This window comes from Magnolia sinica, chromosome 10 (genome assembly GCF_029962835.1).
Source record: "Magnolia sinica isolate HGM2019 chromosome 10, MsV1, whole genome shotgun sequence".
Taxonomy (NCBI): Eukaryota; Viridiplantae; Streptophyta; class Magnoliopsida; order Magnoliales; family Magnoliaceae; genus Magnolia; species Magnolia sinica.
The window spans coordinates 1,613,669-1,632,425 of NC_080582.1; the positions used below are offsets into that span (position 1 = coordinate 1,613,669).

The 18,757-nt window shown below is 39.0% G+C and overlaps 2 protein-coding genes and 2 long non-coding RNA genes across 7 annotated transcripts in view; 3 read left to right on the plus strand and 1 right to left on the minus strand.

Moving 5' to 3' along the window:
- The window catches only part of LOC131257730 (uncharacterized), an 85,594-nt gene that overhangs the window by 37,973 nt on the left and 28,864 nt on the right, over positions 1-18,757 (minus strand). The window lies entirely within an intron of this gene.
- The window catches only part of LOC131257718 (putative disease resistance protein At1g50180), a 123,301-nt gene continuing 105,357 nt past the window's right edge, over positions 814-18,757 (plus strand). Inside the window, exon 1 of one of the 2 annotated variants that reach the window (XM_058258537.1) lies at positions 814-3,008. In XM_058258537.1, coding sequence (XP_058114520.1) covers positions 1,412-3,008 — 1,597 coding nt within the window. In that variant the 5' untranslated portion in view covers positions 814-1,411. The remainder of the gene's footprint in view (positions 3,009-18,757) is intronic. The other variant, XM_058258536.1, reaches the window with a different exon arrangement.
- On the plus strand, positions 4,030-7,464 carry LOC131257727 (uncharacterized). 2 transcript variants are annotated; one of them, XR_009177605.1, is made up of 3 exons: positions 4,030-4,864; positions 6,998-7,030; positions 7,276-7,464. It is a non-coding gene; the product is annotated as an uncharacterized LOC131257727 (long non-coding RNA). The 2 variants fall into 2 exon arrangements; XR_009177604.1 differs by lacking the exon at positions 4,030-4,864 and having other exon boundaries at positions 6,668-7,030.
- LOC131257721 (uncharacterized) lies at positions 12,827-18,051 on the plus strand. Of its 2 annotated transcripts, none has more exons than XM_058258545.1 (3): positions 12,827-13,149; positions 13,361-13,451; positions 16,680-18,051. In XM_058258545.1, the coding sequence occupies exons 2-3, from the start codon at positions 13,389-13,391 to the stop codon at positions 17,787-17,789; spliced, it is 1,173 nt and encodes a 390-aa protein (XP_058114528.1). In that variant the 5' UTR covers positions 12,827-13,149; positions 13,361-13,388; the 3' UTR covers positions 17,790-18,051. The 2 variants fall into 2 exon arrangements, with proteins under 2 accessions (XP_058114528.1, XP_058114527.1); XM_058258544.1 differs by having other exon boundaries at positions 12,828-13,149; positions 13,353-13,451.

Genomic DNA, 18,757 nt, shown 5'->3' on the forward strand with positions numbered 1-18,757 from the left:
CGCCTATACCTTTTGCACGGACTTTGGAATCCAGGACTCACTTTGATGACTGTGTTGCATATTCATGCCGTCCATCCATTTTCTCGATCATTATCTTACAATGCTATACGAAAAATTAAGCATATACAAATATCTGGTAGATCATACCATTGGAAAAAGAAGTAATAAATGGTCTTTAAAAGCTTTCCGTGGGTAACAAAAGTTTTGGTTCAAGTAGACGTTTATATTTTACCTTCATCGTATCAACGGTTAGATAGAAAAAACATTATAGGTATGCTTATGATAGGTCTTGAAAAGTTTTTAATGGTGGGTGTTCAGCCATCACTGTTTCTTGTAATGTTGTCCACATGAGATTTTGATTTTATTAATTTTTGAAAGCGTGGTCTAAAATGAGTTGAAAAAATGAATGGACACATTGTTATGGTAACATATGGACTGAACAGATGTATAAGCTTGGAGACCGTGAATTGAGGGCTAAAAAATCGCCTCGGCTTGAGGTATCAACTTCGCCACATCCCATAGAAAATCTCTTCCCTAACACACACACACACACACACACACGTAATTACCATCCAAGATGCATTACCACATGCGCCACCAACCTCAAAAGCGTATAAATACACTTGCCACCGTTTTAAGAGTATGAACTCAAAATTGAAGCGTATCCAGAGCTCGTAGACCATAGCAACGGTGACAGCAGGAATTGAACACGTACCATTGAAAACTTAATTGGGGCTATAGAAATTTTCAATCGAGATGATATTTGTATTTTCCTTTCATCCATGTCTCTGTAACCCAATGAACAAGTTGGATGGCATGTAAACATAGCTGTGGACCCTGGGAATGTTTCAACGGTATGTGCTCATTATCTCCGATGTCTCCTCTGATATGGTCCACTTGAACTATGGATATCCTTCAATTTTAGGGTCATGAATTAAAATAAGCCGGTAAAACGGATGGACGGCGTGGATAAGACATATACATCAGGCATGGTCTCATAGAGTTTACTCACTATGCCAGAGTACGTGGGTAGGCAATCCGCTCTCGAAAGTCAGGCAAATTCTAGCCCTTGATCCGGCGGTATTAATCTCCAATCAACAGCAACAAATTCATACTCTCGCATCTCCAACCATTGATGACCTTAGGGAATTAAGCCATCATCTTTTACTCTCTAAAATTTCACATGTGTGTGACTGTGGAGGATCATCGTCAGTAAAGTCCACAGGATGGACGATCCAGATTCATCAACTGAACAACAACGTCAACCATTGAGTAGCAACGAACATGATTGTTTTGTCCCGTGACCGGTCAAGTTGGCCTCTGGAAACAAAGAGACCTGCAACTTGAAGTGAAGAGAAACAAAGCTTTTATCTGAATTTCTTTCCTGTGACCGAAGAAAGCGTGAGGAAAGATGGCCGAGTTCATGGTTGAGCTCCTTGTCGAAAAACTCGCTGAGCAGTTCATCCAAGAAGCCATTTTCTTACATGGGGTTCGCGATGAGGTCCAATCGCTCGAGGAGGAATTTAAGGCGATGCAATGCTTCTTGAAAGACGCAGACGCAAAACAAGGAGATGAAAGAGTGAAGAACTGGGTGGGGGATGTGAGAGATGCTGCATATGATGCTGAGGACGTCATCGACACCTTTCTCTTCAAGATAGCAACCTTAAAGCGAAGAGGACTCATGGGTTACATTACAAGGTACGCTTGCATCTTCAACGAGTTGATAGCTCGCCATAAGGTGGTCTCGGAGATCTTGCGGATAAACAAAAAGATCGATAGGATCTCCAAACGAAAGTCGACATATGGAATTGAAAATATAGGGCAGGGAGCAGGGACGAGCTCTGCCGGTCAAAGCCACCAAGACTGGAGGCTCACTTCTCCTAATGTTCCAGAACCAGATTTTGTTGGCTTTGAGAAGGAATTGGAGACGTTGGTGGCCCGGTTAACAGAAGGAGAGCTGCGACGTTGTGTTGTTTCTGTAGTAGGAATGGGTGGTCTCGGTAAGACCACTCTTACTAAGAAACTTTATAACGCTGATACTGTTAAGAAACATTTCGATACTCATGCGTGGATTTGTGTATCACAAGAGTATTCTGCGAGAGATCTTTTGCAGGTCTTTGTAAGACGTTGGAGGGTGGTATCCGACAATACAGAAGAGAGATTGAACATTGCTGAGCTGAGGGACAAGATTTCCGAGTATCTGAATGACAAGAGATACTTGGTGGTCTTGGATGATATATGGAAAAGCGAAGCATGGGATGCTTTGAAGGATGCATTTCCGGATGTGAATAATGGCAGTAGGGTCGTGCTCACCACACGAAACGAAGACGTTGCTTTATATGCAGATCCAGATCCACGAAACCGGCCCCATAAACTGCGATGTCTAACCATTGAAGAGAGCCGGGATTTGTTCCGTAGAAAAACATACGGTGGTTGCCCGCAGGATTTGGAGAAGCTGATTGTGGAAAACTGCCATGGTCTCCCTCTTGCGATCGCAGTCATTGGAGGGCTCTTATCAAGAAAGGAAGAATGGGAGTGGGAGAATGTACGCAAGAGCATCAGTGGGCAGATCCAGGGAGGAATCTCCAGCATATTATCTTTAAGTTATAAAGATCTGTCTTATGACTTAAAACCATGTTTTCTCTACCTGGGCAATTTTCCAGAGGACTACGAGTTCCATGTGCAGGAATTGATTCGACTGTGGGCCGCAGAAGGGTTTCTTAAAGAAAGAGAGGGGCTAACATTGGAAGAGGTTGGAGAAGATTATCTGATGCAGTTGGTTCAGAGAAGTATGGTTCAAGTGGCAAGAAGAAGTTCAAGCGGGCGTATCAAAAGTTGTCGCATCCACGATCTTTTGCGTGATCTGTCCATATCAGAAGCTAAGGAAAGCAAGTTTCTCGAAGTTCAGTTTCTCAAACTTCAGGATGACAATGGCAATGCTACTCCTGCAGCATCTAGAGCCCGTCGGCTTGCAGTTCACACTAGTGGCAACGGCCAACTTGACCCAAGTAAGTACATTTCCGTAAGGGCTTGTTTGATTTCTAATTATCGAGGTAATTCAAGGTAAATGGGTAATAATTATTTACCTCTGTATTGATGTTGACCGCCACCATTCATTTATAGCACTCTGATGAGAAAAATGTAAAATCGTAGGCCCAACATGATGTACGTGTCTTATCCACACCGTCCATCCCTTTAGCCAAATCATTTTAGGGCATTAGCCAAAAAATGAGACATAGCCAATGATCAAGTGGATCACAACACAGGAAATAATGGGAATTGAACTCCTACCATTGAAAGCTTCCCGAGGACTCCAAAAGTTTTGGATCAAACTGATATTTTTGTTTCCCCTTTATCCATGACTTTGTGACCTAATGAACAGTTTGGATGACAAATAAACATCAATGTGGGCCCTAGGTAGAAAACAACTTTCAACCATTGACGTCCTAATGATCATTGTTCTCTAAGGTGTGGTCCACTTGAGCTTTTGATTTTCCTCATTTTTGGGTTCATGGCTTCAAATATATTTTTTAAAAGGATGGATAGTGTGGATAACTCACATATATCATGGTGGGGCCCACATATTTAAATCAGTAATAACAGGTATTGTATAGACGGCTTTTCAAAACGTAATTCCCGGTTAATTTCAAATAGGTGAAGTAAGTAATAATTACTTATTTTCGTGTATTTTCCAGGGAAATTAAAAGTCAAACAGCCTTCCACTCCGCAACTTCGTTCTATGCTGATCTACACTCAACGCGGTTCTATGTACAACCAACGTGATACATGGCTTGAAAAGGAACAAAGCAAGTTTCTATTCCAAGGCTTTAAGTTGCTTAGGGTGCTATATCTTGATGCAGCAATAAGCGAGCTACCGAAGCAAATAGGTGAACTAATCCATCTGAGATATCTCAAGTGTACTGGAATAAAAACCCTCCCATCATCGATAGGCAATCTTATCAATTTACAAACTCTATTTGTACTATCCGATTATGAGTCTGATGTTGCTTTTGAAGTACCGGAGACAATTGGGAAGATGCGTCAGTTAAGACATCTTCAAATACCGTATTGGGGAAAGATAGGAGGGCATCCGAGGCTCGACCTGATAAGTAACCTCCAGACTCTATCTGGAGTACGTCCTGGCAAATGGATGAAGGGTTGCTTGGGAAAGCTCACCAATCTTAGAAATTTAAAAACATATTTCGAAACAGGAGCTGATGCTGAGTTATTCTATGAGGCGATTGTCAATCTGAAATGCCTCCATCATCTGTGGGTGTGGATGCCTGTACCGACACATGGCAATGAAGACAGAGCCTTAATTTTGTCCTTAGCTAATCTTTCACATCTTCTCAAGTTAAGTACGTTGTATTGGAGAGGAATTTTAGAGACGTTACCTGAATTTCCAACAAACCTCACCAAACTCACCTTGGAAGGCTCCGACTTAAAGGTAGACCCAATGGCGACGTTGGCGAAGCTGAAAAACCTTCGCATTCTCAAATTGCTCAAAGATTCATATGATGGAGTGGAAATGGCTTGCTTGGCACAAGGGTTTCCTCAACTCGAATCCTTACATCTTCAACAGTTACATAACTTAAAGGAGTGGAGAGTTGATGAAGGAGCTATGCCAAATCTTTTACATTTACGGATCGATTACTGCGGTCAATTGAAGAAGCTTCCAGAAGGACTGCAACACGTGACTACCCTCAAGAAATTGGAGTTGTGGACGATGCCTTATGAATTGAAAGCAAGGGTTCGAGAAGACCGGGGAGAGGATTGGTATAAGATCCAGCACATACCCTCCATCCACATACGATAGATAATGAGAAGCTAAGCAGTCGGACTTTAATTTCTATCATTATGAGAGGTACATACATAGGTGATACTTGTTTCCACTTTCATTTTTATTTACCTCTTAATCCATACTTAGAAAAATACATAGTCTCAAGAAATTTAAATTCTAGTTATAGTCTCAAGAAATTTAAATTCTAGTTATATGATTTGAGAAGTTTATTCTTTTAAACACTTTAAATTCTTGCTATGAAAATCTATTGCTGGTTTCTCCATTCCTTTCATAGTTTGTAAGACAAATTAAATATTTTATTATAATTTTGGAATGCTGTTTAATTATTTCTTTATATACAAATCTGCACGCTACTTGTTTGAAAAAATGCTTCAACCAAGACCATCTTTTGAATGTGTGCATCATTACAGTTTTTTGCATTTATGTATTTCTATTTTCTTGATGACTTACTTTACTATGAATAATTGCACATCATTTTTAGGCTTTAACTAGAGATTTAATTTGTACTCTCTAGATTTTCAGCGGCAGAGAGGCCAGTTGGTGGCGATGCAGTGCGTAGTAAGCCCGTGTTTTTTTATTTGGTGTTTCGGGGATCCGTACTGTTGCATAGCATGTTGTCTACATATTTTTGTCCTATAGGCCATTTGGTTGTTTTTTTTCAGATGAATGTATTTGTATTTGTATCCTTCCTACGATAGGCGAGGCCCCATTGATTTTTTTTATTTTTTATTTTTAAATAGGAGCCTGCCCGAAAAAATGTATGGTCCGTTCTTGGAATTAATAATATTATAGGTGGCCTGCTCACACCTTTAATTAATAATTTTATTTTATTTTATTTTTTTAAAAAAGGGGCTATGACCATACAGCCCCCGTCTTGGCAAAAACAGAACACACTACATTTTATTACTGTGTTTGCACTTCTACGTTACTTGACATGTGCCAACCTGGCACATGTACTGGACATATGAGCCGTGCACATGGCGAGACTCACTCCAGTCATTCGGATGTCATGGACAAGTTGGTACGTGCACCTACGAGGTGATTAAGGACGTGCTTCGATTACAGATTGGAGGGCTTTGATGGGTGTTATCTTGCATTGATTGAATCCAGCATCAGATAAGAGTCTCCTCCACTTCTTTTTTCCTCCTGTCTTAGCCAGCATTATCATGTCCGTTGCTAACCTCATATGTTCAAGCTCATGCGGATCATCAACGCCTATGATAATGTCGACTATGATAACCATACCACTCTCTGCATCTATGGCATCCTTACATCTCTTTAAGATCTTCACACAATCCTCATCACCCCAGTTGTGTAGTACCCACTGCAATCAACGATTGATGAGAGAGTTTACACATAAGCATAACAAAGCTCCTCATCAAGAGAGTGTCACTATACAGCTTCCCTTACACAAGATTCAGGCTGTCTGCTCATCTGATGCACCATATGTTAAATGCTAACTGTCCTTTACGTTTGACCTGATTCTTGGACCAAGCATAAGTTGTGGGTAAGTTTTGCTAACATGTGTGTGAAGCATTGCCCAACCGTTGTAGCGTAAGGTTATGAGATAAAAGCTTTCTATCAAGTGGGCCACACTTTTTATAACTTTTGGCTTAAAAATCAAGTGCTTCCTTCCTCAAGTGGACCACTGTGTACGAAACAAATGGATGTTTGAAAGAGCTGTATTAGCCTTTCTTTTTTCCTTTTTGTATATTGTGCCCAACTTCAAGAGCAATAAACTTGATTCTTGTGCGAGGCTCATCTAATGGAAAATTGGGTTCTCAAACACATGTTCCATATTAGCATGTGTGGCCGCATGTGGATGGTCATAATTCCACATGCGTGTGGGCTTAGCCTCTGTTTTAGTAGTTTAGTAGTACCATATGATAGTTGGTGTTACAACATGTACAGTGTTCAATTGTAGTAGTGTAATTTTTGTTTTATATAGAGAACTCACTGAGGAGCTAATGCATTTGAATTTGTTTGCATTCTATCCATGCTTTGAAGCCCATATTGGATGAGTATACTAATTGCACATTTTAAGCTTAAAATGTGTTTGTGTCAGTAATATTCCTGCAACCTAAAAATTCTCTATTTGTTATGACCAAGTAAATCTAATTGCAAGTTCCTTGCCATCCAATCTTCCACAATCTCTTTTCCTGGGCAATTGATGTATTATTTTCATGTCTTTTGTAGGCCAACCATCGAGAGGTTAGACAGGAGCTTCGAGTAAGATTTTTGGAGCATCTTTCATCTATGGCAGTGTATTAAATCAAAGTTTGGATTTCAGAACTACTAACCCCACTTGTTTCACGCATCAAGATACTTGGACTGAATGCATTTGAAGCCTATACTTCTGTTTTATCAATTATTAGTTTTTAAAGTTGCATATATGCTTGACTTCCTTTATGGATTTAAGCAACCAAATTCAAGCATATAACTTTTAGGTTCTAATCATAAATTTCATTTTCCAGGCATTTTTCTCACAACAGAGATTGCAATGATCTGCATGTGCTATGTGACTAGACGAAGTGAAGAATGGTGGAATGGTGACTAGACAGTGATGAGATGTTTGGATGATCATTTGTATTTGTAACTCAAGGATTTACGTAGTTTCTGTTTGAGATATTTCAATATGGAAACATGCACTTATATTCGTTACATGCTCTGCATTTTAATTTGTGGAAATTGCTCATTAGCGTTTGACTTATTTCACTGTATGCATTGGTTGCCTGTAATAAACTGAAATAAGAAGCAATTTCTTTACAGTATAGGTCTGGGAGGGCTTCCTCTATTTTTCACCTATCAAAGACTTTAAGCATTGGTGAGTTCTAGCATGCGTCCAGATTGCGCCAATCATTTCAACAATTTGGATCACTGAACTAGACGCTCCATTACTCTGAAACTGTGATCCAAACCAGCTAATCACTGCATAGGAAATTGGCAAACCATATCTAACATACTAGAAAAGTTCCATTATTCTCTAGACCATCCATCATGTGAGGCCCACAATGAAAGGGACAATGCATATTTATTATTGTAGAAAAGGCATAACCATCTCTCTCTCTCTCTCTCTCTCTCTCTCTCTCTCTCTCTCTCTCTCTCTCTCTCTCTCTCTCTCTCTCTCTCTCTCTCTCTCTCTCTCTCTCTCTCTCTCTCTCTCTATCTCTCTCTCTCTCTCTCTCTCTCTCTCTCTCTCTCTCTCTCTCTCTCTCTCTCTCTCTCTCTCTCTCTCTCTCTCTCTCTCTCTCTCTCTCTCTCTCTCTCTCTCTCTCTCTCTCTCTCTCTCTCTCTGTTTTTTTAAAAATAAAAAATAAAAATTTAAAGACTACTTTGATCCAATGAGTCTAACCATTGATAATAATTATACTAGAAAAGGCCATGGATCTAAACCTTCCTTCAGGTAGGGTACAACTTGACTGCCTCTCCATCTCAAAAGTTGACTTTTAGGGTGTTGGTGAGAAAAACTCCTCTTGGACAACAACTTACATCAATAACCCACTTAGGTTTTAGCAAAATTTTAAATAAAAATTGATTATCACCCTAAAAAAATCTACGATAAATTGGAGCTCCCATGTGTACGACGGCCCATGTGGTGAGCCTCCCTACTAATCCCCCATGTGCCAAAAAGTCCCCAATCTTGAAAGATCCCATAAGATGGAATGTTTAGCCTTTTCTTCATTGAAAATTTGGAGTGTGTTTCTTATGGGCCAGGACTTCTCCAATTTTTGGTGGATTATTTTTTTTTTTTTGGTGGTATGTGGACACTTCCTGATTAGAGCCATCAGATCTACAGCTTGAACAACCAAATAACAAAGCTTGAGCCAAGAACATAGTATACTACCTCTTCCTATCACTCTCCACAACATTTCTAATCCACTATGTAGTGGCTGGTCTTTTGGTCCTAGCTATATAAGTATGAAAGGCCTAGATCTAACGGTGTGTGAGAAAGAAAAACCTCAGGGCCAAGCAAGTCCTTTTAGCTCCCCTTGTCGTGATATGATTGACAATACATGTTAAGAGGAATGCATGGTTTTAAAACTTGGATAAATCTGATACAACTAAGACTCAGGATTCCCCCATTTGATTCTGCTTGGAAAGTCAATCCAAGTCATTTTATTAGATAACATTCATGCAGTGCCTGCCTGATGGGCGGCTTGGATCTCTTACATGTGTTGGATGCATGTGTACATATAGTAGACATCTGCAACCTTTTATGCATTTTGATTTAATTAGGAAATGGAAAAACAATGTAGTAAAGCACCACCAAATGTTTATTGTGGGATTTTTTCTGACTGTTTTCATCCTGGGCATGTTTGGATAAATGGAATCTATGTAGAAATGGAAATCTTTTTCCCATGATAGGACCGTATGTCCGGATACATGAATTCAAAGCCTTAATTATTACTCTTATCCATGGTTAAAATTCTTAGGAAATAAGATATAAAATGACTATTGTGTAATGAATATGAAAATTTTACTTTATATCCAAGCAAATTCATATTTTTTGAAATCCTATTTTTTAGGGTAACGGTGAAGTTATCATTTGCATGGCATTACATGATCCGCATAATTCAAATATAATTCATCATGTGGATCCCCAATTTCAATATAGATCATTCATCGTATGGGCTCACTTTTGTCCACCATATATAATGTGGAAATCACAATGGTTGTGGACTGTCCATCATGTGAGGCTCACTTATGTGGACAATGCATCACGCGGGTCATATTTTGATGTAGGTTATCCGTCATGTGGGACTCACCTTTGATATGAACATGCATTATATGGGTCCACCTTGATGTGGACCATTCATCATGTGGGGGCCAACCTTCAATATGGACATATGGTTCATCATGTGGGCTCACTTTTAATGTCCACCTTCCATCATGTGGTCCTACCGTTAATGTCCACCATCCATCATATAGGTCCCACCTTTAATGTGAATTGTCCATCACGTGGGGCCCACTTAATGTTAACCGATTATTATGTGGGGCCATACTTTGGTGTGGGCCATGCTAGCCTATCTTAATGTGTACTTTCATCGTGCAGGACCCATCTTAATGTGTACTTTCATCGTGTGGGACCCACATCAATGTATGTATTGTATATCCACGCCGCCCATCCGTTTTTCCAGCTCATTGTAGAGCATGATTCAAAAAATGAAGCAGACCAAGTTTCAGGTGGACCACCACAGGATACAGTAATTATTGACCATTAAAAATATTTTAGGGGCCACAAAAGTTTTGGATAAAGCTGATTTTTTTTTTTGCCTTTCATTTATGTCTGTTTAACATTATCAACAGGTTGGATGGTCAGTCAGCATTGGGCCTAAGAATTTTTTAATGGTAAGCTTTTAACGACCATTTTTTCTGAGGTGTGGTCCACTTGAAACTTGTATCTGCTTCATGTTTTGAATCATGCAATAAAATGAGCTGGAAAAACAGATATACGGCGTGGATATACAATACATCCATCGATGTGGGCTTGACGGTCAGGACCGCACCCACATCCTGATTACGGGTCGCAGCCAGGTCGCGCTCTAATAAACTAATGCAGATAATACATTAACCTTGCGGCGTTATGTCGTCACGTTTGACTCATTCCAACCGTTGATATTCACTTCCGACGGTCGGGATTAATCGGGCACGCGCTGCGGCTCTAATATTGTCCAGCAATCATACAACTGCATTTCACGACATTTCGCCTTTTCCGCCGTCCCTGGTCTATTAAATGATACATTACAGAGAACCCTACTTTTGGCGAAAATATCAGAACTACCGCTGCCTATCGAAAACAGCGGTTCTTTGATACGCAGGTTGGATATGAAGCTTGATACGCATGCAGTTAGAAATTATACACTTGGCATATATTAGATCAAATAAACCGGTTATATTGTGCATCCACTTTCTCAAAGTCGAATACTAATATTAATTTCGTTTTACGATCTTAATCTCTGATTCCGGGACACTTGTTTGTAAAAATAGGACCCTTGAACTTTTCATTTAACTGTCCAACAAATATCCAATAATCAGATATTAAGATAATTAAATGAGCTTAATTTTGATTCATGATATATAGGTACTTATTACCATAATTTTGACGGTTTGATTTTACCATTTACATCATGCACACATGTCAAGGCTCAGGATTTTTTTTTTATCCGGGTGGGCCGCATAGATAGATCATATCCAAAAAAGGAACCGTACGCTCAGAGGATCCTGATCATCTGATTGGATGATTTGTGAGAATTACAAAGGAAAAAAAGGTCATCCATATGGGGGTTATACTTATCGGGTAAAACGCATATGAACGGTCCAGATATCTTAAATGCATCTACAGCTCACATGAGGGTATTAGGCATCTCATTTACAAAAGTCAAGCCGTCTAGATCAAAAGGTAGGCATGCGGCTAAAAAGGGATCCTGAAAAGTTTTTCTAAGCCGTCAAATTATTTTCTGATATTGTGGTGCATCTGACTACTTTAACGATCTGATTTCTGGGACAAGAGATCTACATTATGGGATGGACATGATGAACCCGTTGGATATCATGCCCATGTGCCACGCTGACATACATAGTGGCGTGTACATGAACTTTCTTTAACACGTGTGCGGCCTTAGCAAAGCTCTTTGCGGATAGATTCAAGAGAAACAGCACCAGAATTTATAGTGTTCGTACTTGCATTAGAATACCCATTCATCTAGACTGTTCATCAGGTGCAAAGCTCATTTCTTGGGCTACCATACAAACATCACAACGATCTGAAAATCTCAACCATCTGATCAATAGAATATATTATTGAAGGTCAAGATCATTTACACAAAATAATGCTAACATGTCACTTGCTTATAAAGAATCACTTTTATAAGGCGATCCTAACCATCTCATCCATGGCCCATGAAAGGAATGGCTACAAAAATAATGCCAAGTCAAGGATGGATTGGATCATCCGTTTAGTCTGATTTTCACATTGTAGCTCATCAAATGTCTTCTAGAATTAATGAACGGTTCAGATCAATCAATTGGATTGTCCAAATGACACAAAAAAATAAAATTAAAAAAAACAAAACTACAAGAATGAGAGGGTAAATACAAAAAGTACGTTTTGTTTACCAATCGCTATCACGTGAAATTCGCGCAATCCTCCTTTTGGCAATGCCATATACAGCCAGAGGTATTTTGGTCATACCAAAATGTCACATACAACGGCAGCGTGTAAACTTTCAATACAACCATTTCTTCCCCACCAACGTGCCACATGTGTATCATATCCGATCCGTTCAAAAGGTTGGCCAGACCATGATGATTACCTCCTATGAAAATCAATCAGATCCACTCATCCACCAGGACACAACTTCATTATCATTGAATAGTCAACATATGAGTCAGTGGCCTACCTGATAAGTAGATTATCCTGAATTTCATACCAATTGATCATCATGTTGTAGCCTACCCTTGCACCGATCTGATATTCTTTAGCGAGCCCAGCGTAGGTCAGCAACGGCCCAAAACAAACAAGCCTAAGCCCAAGCCCACTTTTGTGAAAGATTTGGGCTGTTCATTAAGCATGCTCACATCACACATGATATATGACAAAAATGTCCTTGAAATCCTAATCTTTCTGGGCTGACCTGCTTATGAAACCACTAAAATTTTAGGCCGGGCCAGTACGGGCCAAACTTGAAAGCCCGTGGGCCAGAAGGCCCATTTACAATCATGACTTTTGCGCCTTATTAATAATGAAGTCGGATTTAATAGCCCACCCGTCGGATATACGGGACCCACATACGGTTTCGTGCGGATGGCTGATGAATTCCAATATTCTTTCATACCATGCATTTTATGATTCACTGATCATATGGTTAAGATCATCTAATTAGTGTGATTTCTCACTATGGTTGACAATCGAAGGTAGGATCCACCTGATGAACGGTTTAGATCATGGTCAGATGTGCCACGTCTCCAGTTATGTAGGGTCAATAACAAAAGCAGTGGCAACCATGCAATTTTGGTGACAATCAAGGGCATTGTGTAGGTTAGTTGAGTATTTAAGGAATTTCAAACATGGAGTTGTCGGTTTGCCTACCATGAAAGAGAATGAAAGGTTTTAAAAGGAAATTCCTTGCGTGATAGACTCCAATCAAAGCCATCAATAGCTCTCATTTTTTTTTAATTTTGTTTTTATTTATTTATATTTTTGTCTCATCTTTTGATTGAAGAGCAGCCATGTACCTACTTATAAATCAATGAAAGGTGGCGATTTTTTTTTAGGGGATTTTGGAAGGTTGAGATTTAGTGATAGATTCTTCGAGAAGGGCATATGATCAAAAGATTTTATTCGACAGGTATGCTTTTGTTCATTTTTTTCCGTCAATTGAATTCATGGGTCTTATTTTTTCTTTTGGGTGATCTGGGTGACTCTGTTCATGAATGATTGGCAATATGAATTTTTATTTATGTATTATTTTTTTTTTTCAATTTGGAGATATGTTTGGTTTGAATTGATCGATGAGCTTTTCATTGATTTCAATTCATCGGTTTTTGTTAGTGGAGCAGAAACATGAAAGAGAGGTGGTGATTTTGTATGGAAGATTGGAGGCTGGTAGAATTTGGAGAAAGTTGTGGATTGTTTGACCTCATTCAACAGGTTGGCATCTCTCTCTCTCTCTCTCTCTCTCTCTCTCTCTTATATATATATATATATATATATATATATATATATATATATATATATATATATATATATATATAATTGCTTGAATAGGGTATGTTTCATTTCCCTTTGAATGAATTATTGATTTAAAATTTCCATGAAAGATGTAATAATTCTATTTCAAGGTTGCAAAACCGATGTCCCAGTTACATGGGATCGTTCGAAAGAGGCGTCTGCCGCCAAATTGTCATTTTTAAGTCAAACTCCAGTTGATTTATGTATTTGGATGCACTTTTATAAATCATGTCTCATTTCTAAAAATTATATTGCTAGCCAACCAGCGAATTTCCAGAGAACCTAGAAAACCTATTTTGTAAGAGTTGTGTTTAAATAAACCCTTATTATTATTATTATTATTTGGACTCTTAGGCATCTCCTCGTCAAAAACTTATAGAGACTTGAATCTTGAAGAACAGGCATTCATAACCCTTACTATCTTTATAACTTTGGAATGTTTCAGCTTATGCTATACTGATTCTCTGGATGTACCATGTATGGTTTAATGAGACTACCATGCTACCCTAGTTTGTAGTAAAATACTTTGGTTGATCGAGCTTTTTCATAAGCTTTGTATATTCTTGCAACTAAGGCTATGTGGAGCCTTCATAGTTGTCTTTGGCAAATCTACTTCATCCATCTGTTTTGAAAGACTATAATTGAGCAGAGTCTAAAAATCAGGCTATCTAGAACTCATGTAAGCCATACCACATGAAATAGTGGGGATTGAATGCTTGGGTGGGAGAAGTTTTGTATCATGATGATATTTGTACCTACTGTTTATTTGAGTGGTGATAACTTTATGAACATGGTTAGGTCCAGGATGGTTTCAATGGTAGAAGTTTCCCGTCCCACTGTTTCGTTTGGTGTGGCCCACCAGTATTTTGGATCTGCCGGATTTTTGGATTCATATTTTACTGTGGTCTTTCAAAATAGATGGGTGGAGTGGATTTGTCACGGATATCCCTGTGGGCCCCACACAGCCCCAGCAAAGGTGTATCTCTATGGGTCCCACACAGCCCCAGGCACTTCCTTAGTCATGAGCACAAAGAGTCCGTTATGTCTTATATCTAGAGTAATAATTTCTAGCCTTTGCCGGTTGTAACCTAATCAAGTGTTTACTTAGTCCCCAAGAGATCTTAGCAAGCTCAGTTGTTCAAGGCAACTCATCTATACGCCACTAGACGTGCCATCCTGGCAAATGGTTACGAGATCAAAGCCATCCATCAGATGGATCCCACTGTGAAGATGAATTGGCCCAAAAATCAGGCCAGTCCAGCTATGAGGTAGGCCGCACTATGGTGGCAATGCCTATTTTTGGGTCAGATTATGTATATGGTTAATTCTATGCGATGGACGGCTTACATCATTGTATAGTACACATGTAGTGGCGTATGGATGGGATGCCTTTGTACACGCCCGAGGACTTGGCAAACCTCTTTGAAACCATGTTGTATTTAACATACACATATATCCAATGACTTGGGGTGTGTTTGGTTGCACCAAATTTCAAATTTTGCATCAAATTACACTGGTTAATCATGAAATGTCATGATGTTTGGTGCAACCAAACACACCCTTATTGTCCTGGTTACTTTATTTTTTTTCTTTTTCACTATTTTTTATGGATGTATTAGCAATTTAGGTGGGCTGTCTTCTCAATTTCGAAAATAAATCAAATAATTTTGTATTTTCATGTGTTTGATAACCACCAGATCAAAGCCACACAAATGATGGTTCTTGTTTTTATTGTTTTATTTTTCGACAGTGGTGTGTGCCATAACGGCAAGGAAACAATATATCAACGGTCTGGATCATTCAACGATGCAGCACTTTAGGACGATTCACAGGTGGGCCACTGTGAAAATGAATGCCAGACACATCCACATGTTTTTCAATGTCATAATAAATCGTTTCCACTCGCCAACCACTAGACTGCTTTTCATTGGGAAAAGATAAGCAAATACAGCTGTTGTTTCATAAGTAATGATACAGTGATTATTTTTCCAGCAGCATCTGAAATTTTAAAATATCTAGTCGGCCAAAAAGGGAGGAACCATGATGATAGATTGAAATGAAAATCAGACCAATCAACTAATTGATCATATCACAAAATCAAAATTAATGACTCAGTGAGGCCCACCTACTACAACGCACAGGCCTATGAGAACAAGATGGATGGATTGGATTGGACCATCTGACTGCTCGCAGGGTTTGGGCCCACCTACCATAAAGTGATGTAGAGTGGGTCGGAGACACTTTCAAGTCGAAGATGGACCAAAAGACGCACAATCGGAGGCGTTAGTGATCGGGACTGTCAGAACCCTAAAACAAGCATATCTCACAAACTAGAATGAGTTATTCCCGCAGCGTACATGATTTTGGATAGAGAAACTACTTTAGCCACCCAACCCTACTATGCCAATATGCCCGTCGAATTTACGATTTTGGATAGGAGAAGCTACTTTAGCCACCCAACCCTGCTAACCCAGTTTGCCTACACCGAATTTGCAAGATTCCATCGTATCAATGAGCGACAATCCTTTTTAATTTTGTTTTTACTATTTATAGTAAGTTTTAGTTCGATCATAACTCTTAATCCTTTAACTTTTGTGCCCAACATGAAAAGGGCTTAGAAAATTATGAGAATAACTTAGGCTTCAACACTTACTATTTTTGACTGAAGATCATAAAGTCTAATAGAAATCATGATAGTATATAAATAGTGAGTTTACTATTTTTAGGAAGTTTGAGTTGAGTTTAAGTCTTCTTAGTTTGGTATCACTATTTAAAGGATTGAAAATTCGTTTTTATCATTAATCAATTAATTTTTAAATTTTTTAGAATTTATTTTTATTTTCATAATTTACTTCGTGGATTTGATGAATTTCTGTGAAGAGTCCAAAGAAGCTCCTTGGATTTGGAGTAATTATTCCATTGAGGAAGACAATGAGTGACCTCATCATGTCCATCCCTGCACCATAAAGCACATACCTATTAGAACAGCAAAGGGCACACATGATGAATGGATTAAGAACATGAAGGAGCGCACATGAGCTCAAAACATAGCATTTGGTTAAGCATAACGTAAAAAGCTTTGTAGTGTATCCAGCTTCGAAATAAATCTCTACCATCTCTAAAATTTTATTTTGTTTTCGTTTACAGCACCACAATCTAACCGTACCAATGGGATGCCTTTCTTCAAAGATCGCGGCCCGGTCAAGGAGCTTTCGAGAAGAGCTGAGCCATAGCTTGCAGAGGAGAATCGAGGGCTTTCCCGCCTTAGAAGATATACTAATCTCCAAGAACAGCGGAGATCAATTCCTCGCTCTTGTTTGCACTGCTAACACGGTAGCCAAGAAATTCCAAAATGGAAATCCCGTGACAGAGTACATTATTGAAGTGGACCTGTCCGACAAGCAAACAGATATTGAAAACATCAACGCCAAAGTATTGATGTGTGACTTAGAAGAAGAAGAACAACAACAACAACAACAAGAACAAAGAAAAGAGAGACCCATAGCTTCTACAAGCTTTCATGGGCCCCACCAATTGGCTATTGAAGTACAACGTCCAATCCAATGTGACAATACCAAGGCGATCCAAGATAATGGATCCACAATAGATGGTGGAAGTATAATAAGTACTAGAAGCATCCATACCGTTGAAGAATACGATGCGATGGTGGACGCAAGCAATCGATGGTCCCAAATAGGGCAGGACGTCATAGTTCATCATTCCACTGGAAATGTAAATGACCAATGGGTAGGATCTTCAGGAAGCTCTTTTAACCAGTGTTCTACAGTTAAAGAGGATGGCATTGAGGGCAACAGGAAAGAACCGTCTACAATTGATAATCACAAGCCTGATCATGCCAAGGCTGTTATCGCCACCGTTGAAGATGGGAATTTCACAAATGAAAAGGGCTTTCGGAGGAAGTCGAAGGCGAAAGAGCTGGCCACCCTCAGCATTCCAACAACCGTTGATTTTCCGGCCCCTGGAAGTTTTGGAGATTGGAACGAACTGACGACCTCGTTCTCCAACGGCGACTATGACACACCCAAATTCGGTAATTTTTGCATAGCAAATACGGTATACTGTAGTGGAGAGTGTAGTGTATTCGATCCGGAAATGTTGGCTTCCTTTGAAGAAGACATGAAGCAGCTGACAGAAGAGGAGGAAAGCATACTTCAACAGATTGTAGAGAGTCTGGAGGAAGAGAGTATTGAAAAGGACGAAAATAAGGAATTCATTCCAGACCAAATACAGGTGTAGAATGGGAAATTGACATTGAGAATTTAGGTGGAAGTTGAAAAATAGGAGGGGAAATATGGGAATACATCTCAATCATATAGAATACTTTTAGGGGGCGTTTGGTTTGGCGGTATTAAATGGTATTAGGTGGGATAGAATTACATTTGGTCTCATGAAAATTCCATCCAACATTTGGGGAGGATGAGAAAGGTTGGGATTAGGTGGGATGGAATTGCGTTTGGTACCATGTAATTGCATTTGGTCCTATGTAGGATTTTTGTGGTTTTTGAAATCCACTACACATGTGGGCCCCACATTTATGCATAAATTTCTTCCCAGTCACTTTCAAATTATGTTGTCTGAATGATTGGTTGTGAGTCACCTATACCGAATTTCTGGTGAATGTGCCTTTTAATGCCCGTCCTATCCGTATCAAATGGTTGTCATGTAAGTGATTAGGTTGGGGGCCACCAATGGCAAGTGATGATGGCCACATGTGACAACTGTTTGATCAAGGCCATTGGTGAGTTTGCATAAATGAGTGAGAGAGACTTTATACTCTGATAGTATGTGATGGATGATATGAATGCACTTAGAAATTACCGAGAGATTTGTATATTTGGAATACATGCAATTAATTAAAATTAAACCGTCTAACTTTTGGGTAATAGTTTAGATGCAATCATAACAAAGAAAATGACAGTTTATCATGTGAATGTCAGATTGAGAGACATTTATTAGATAGATAAAATTAAAATATCTTCAGTCTTATTTTAGTAAACATGCATCTATAACTAGACGTTAGGATTGTTGGAAATAGTTCAAACTGTGAAAAAATAAAGATTAAAGAAATTTTTTAAAAAAAAAAAAGTTCAGAGAACTTGTTGAGTTATTGAGTCAATGCGTGATATGAATTACTCAAATTGAAATTGAATTTGCTCTCTTGAACCATATCTCAAGTGTAACAGGATTCTTCAGTTAATCAATCT

What these genes read in the sequence shown, in the direction of transcription:
- LOC131257721 (XM_058258545.1), top strand. Translation starts at nt 13,389, where the DNA reads ATGGAAGATTGGAGGCTGGTAGAATTTGGAGAAAGTTGTGGATTGTTT. An exon ending in TGTTTGACCTCATTCAACAG is followed by an intron (nt 13,452 to 16,679) that starts GTTGGCATCTCT and finishes TTTCGTTTACAG; the next exon opens with CACCACAATCTAACCGTACC.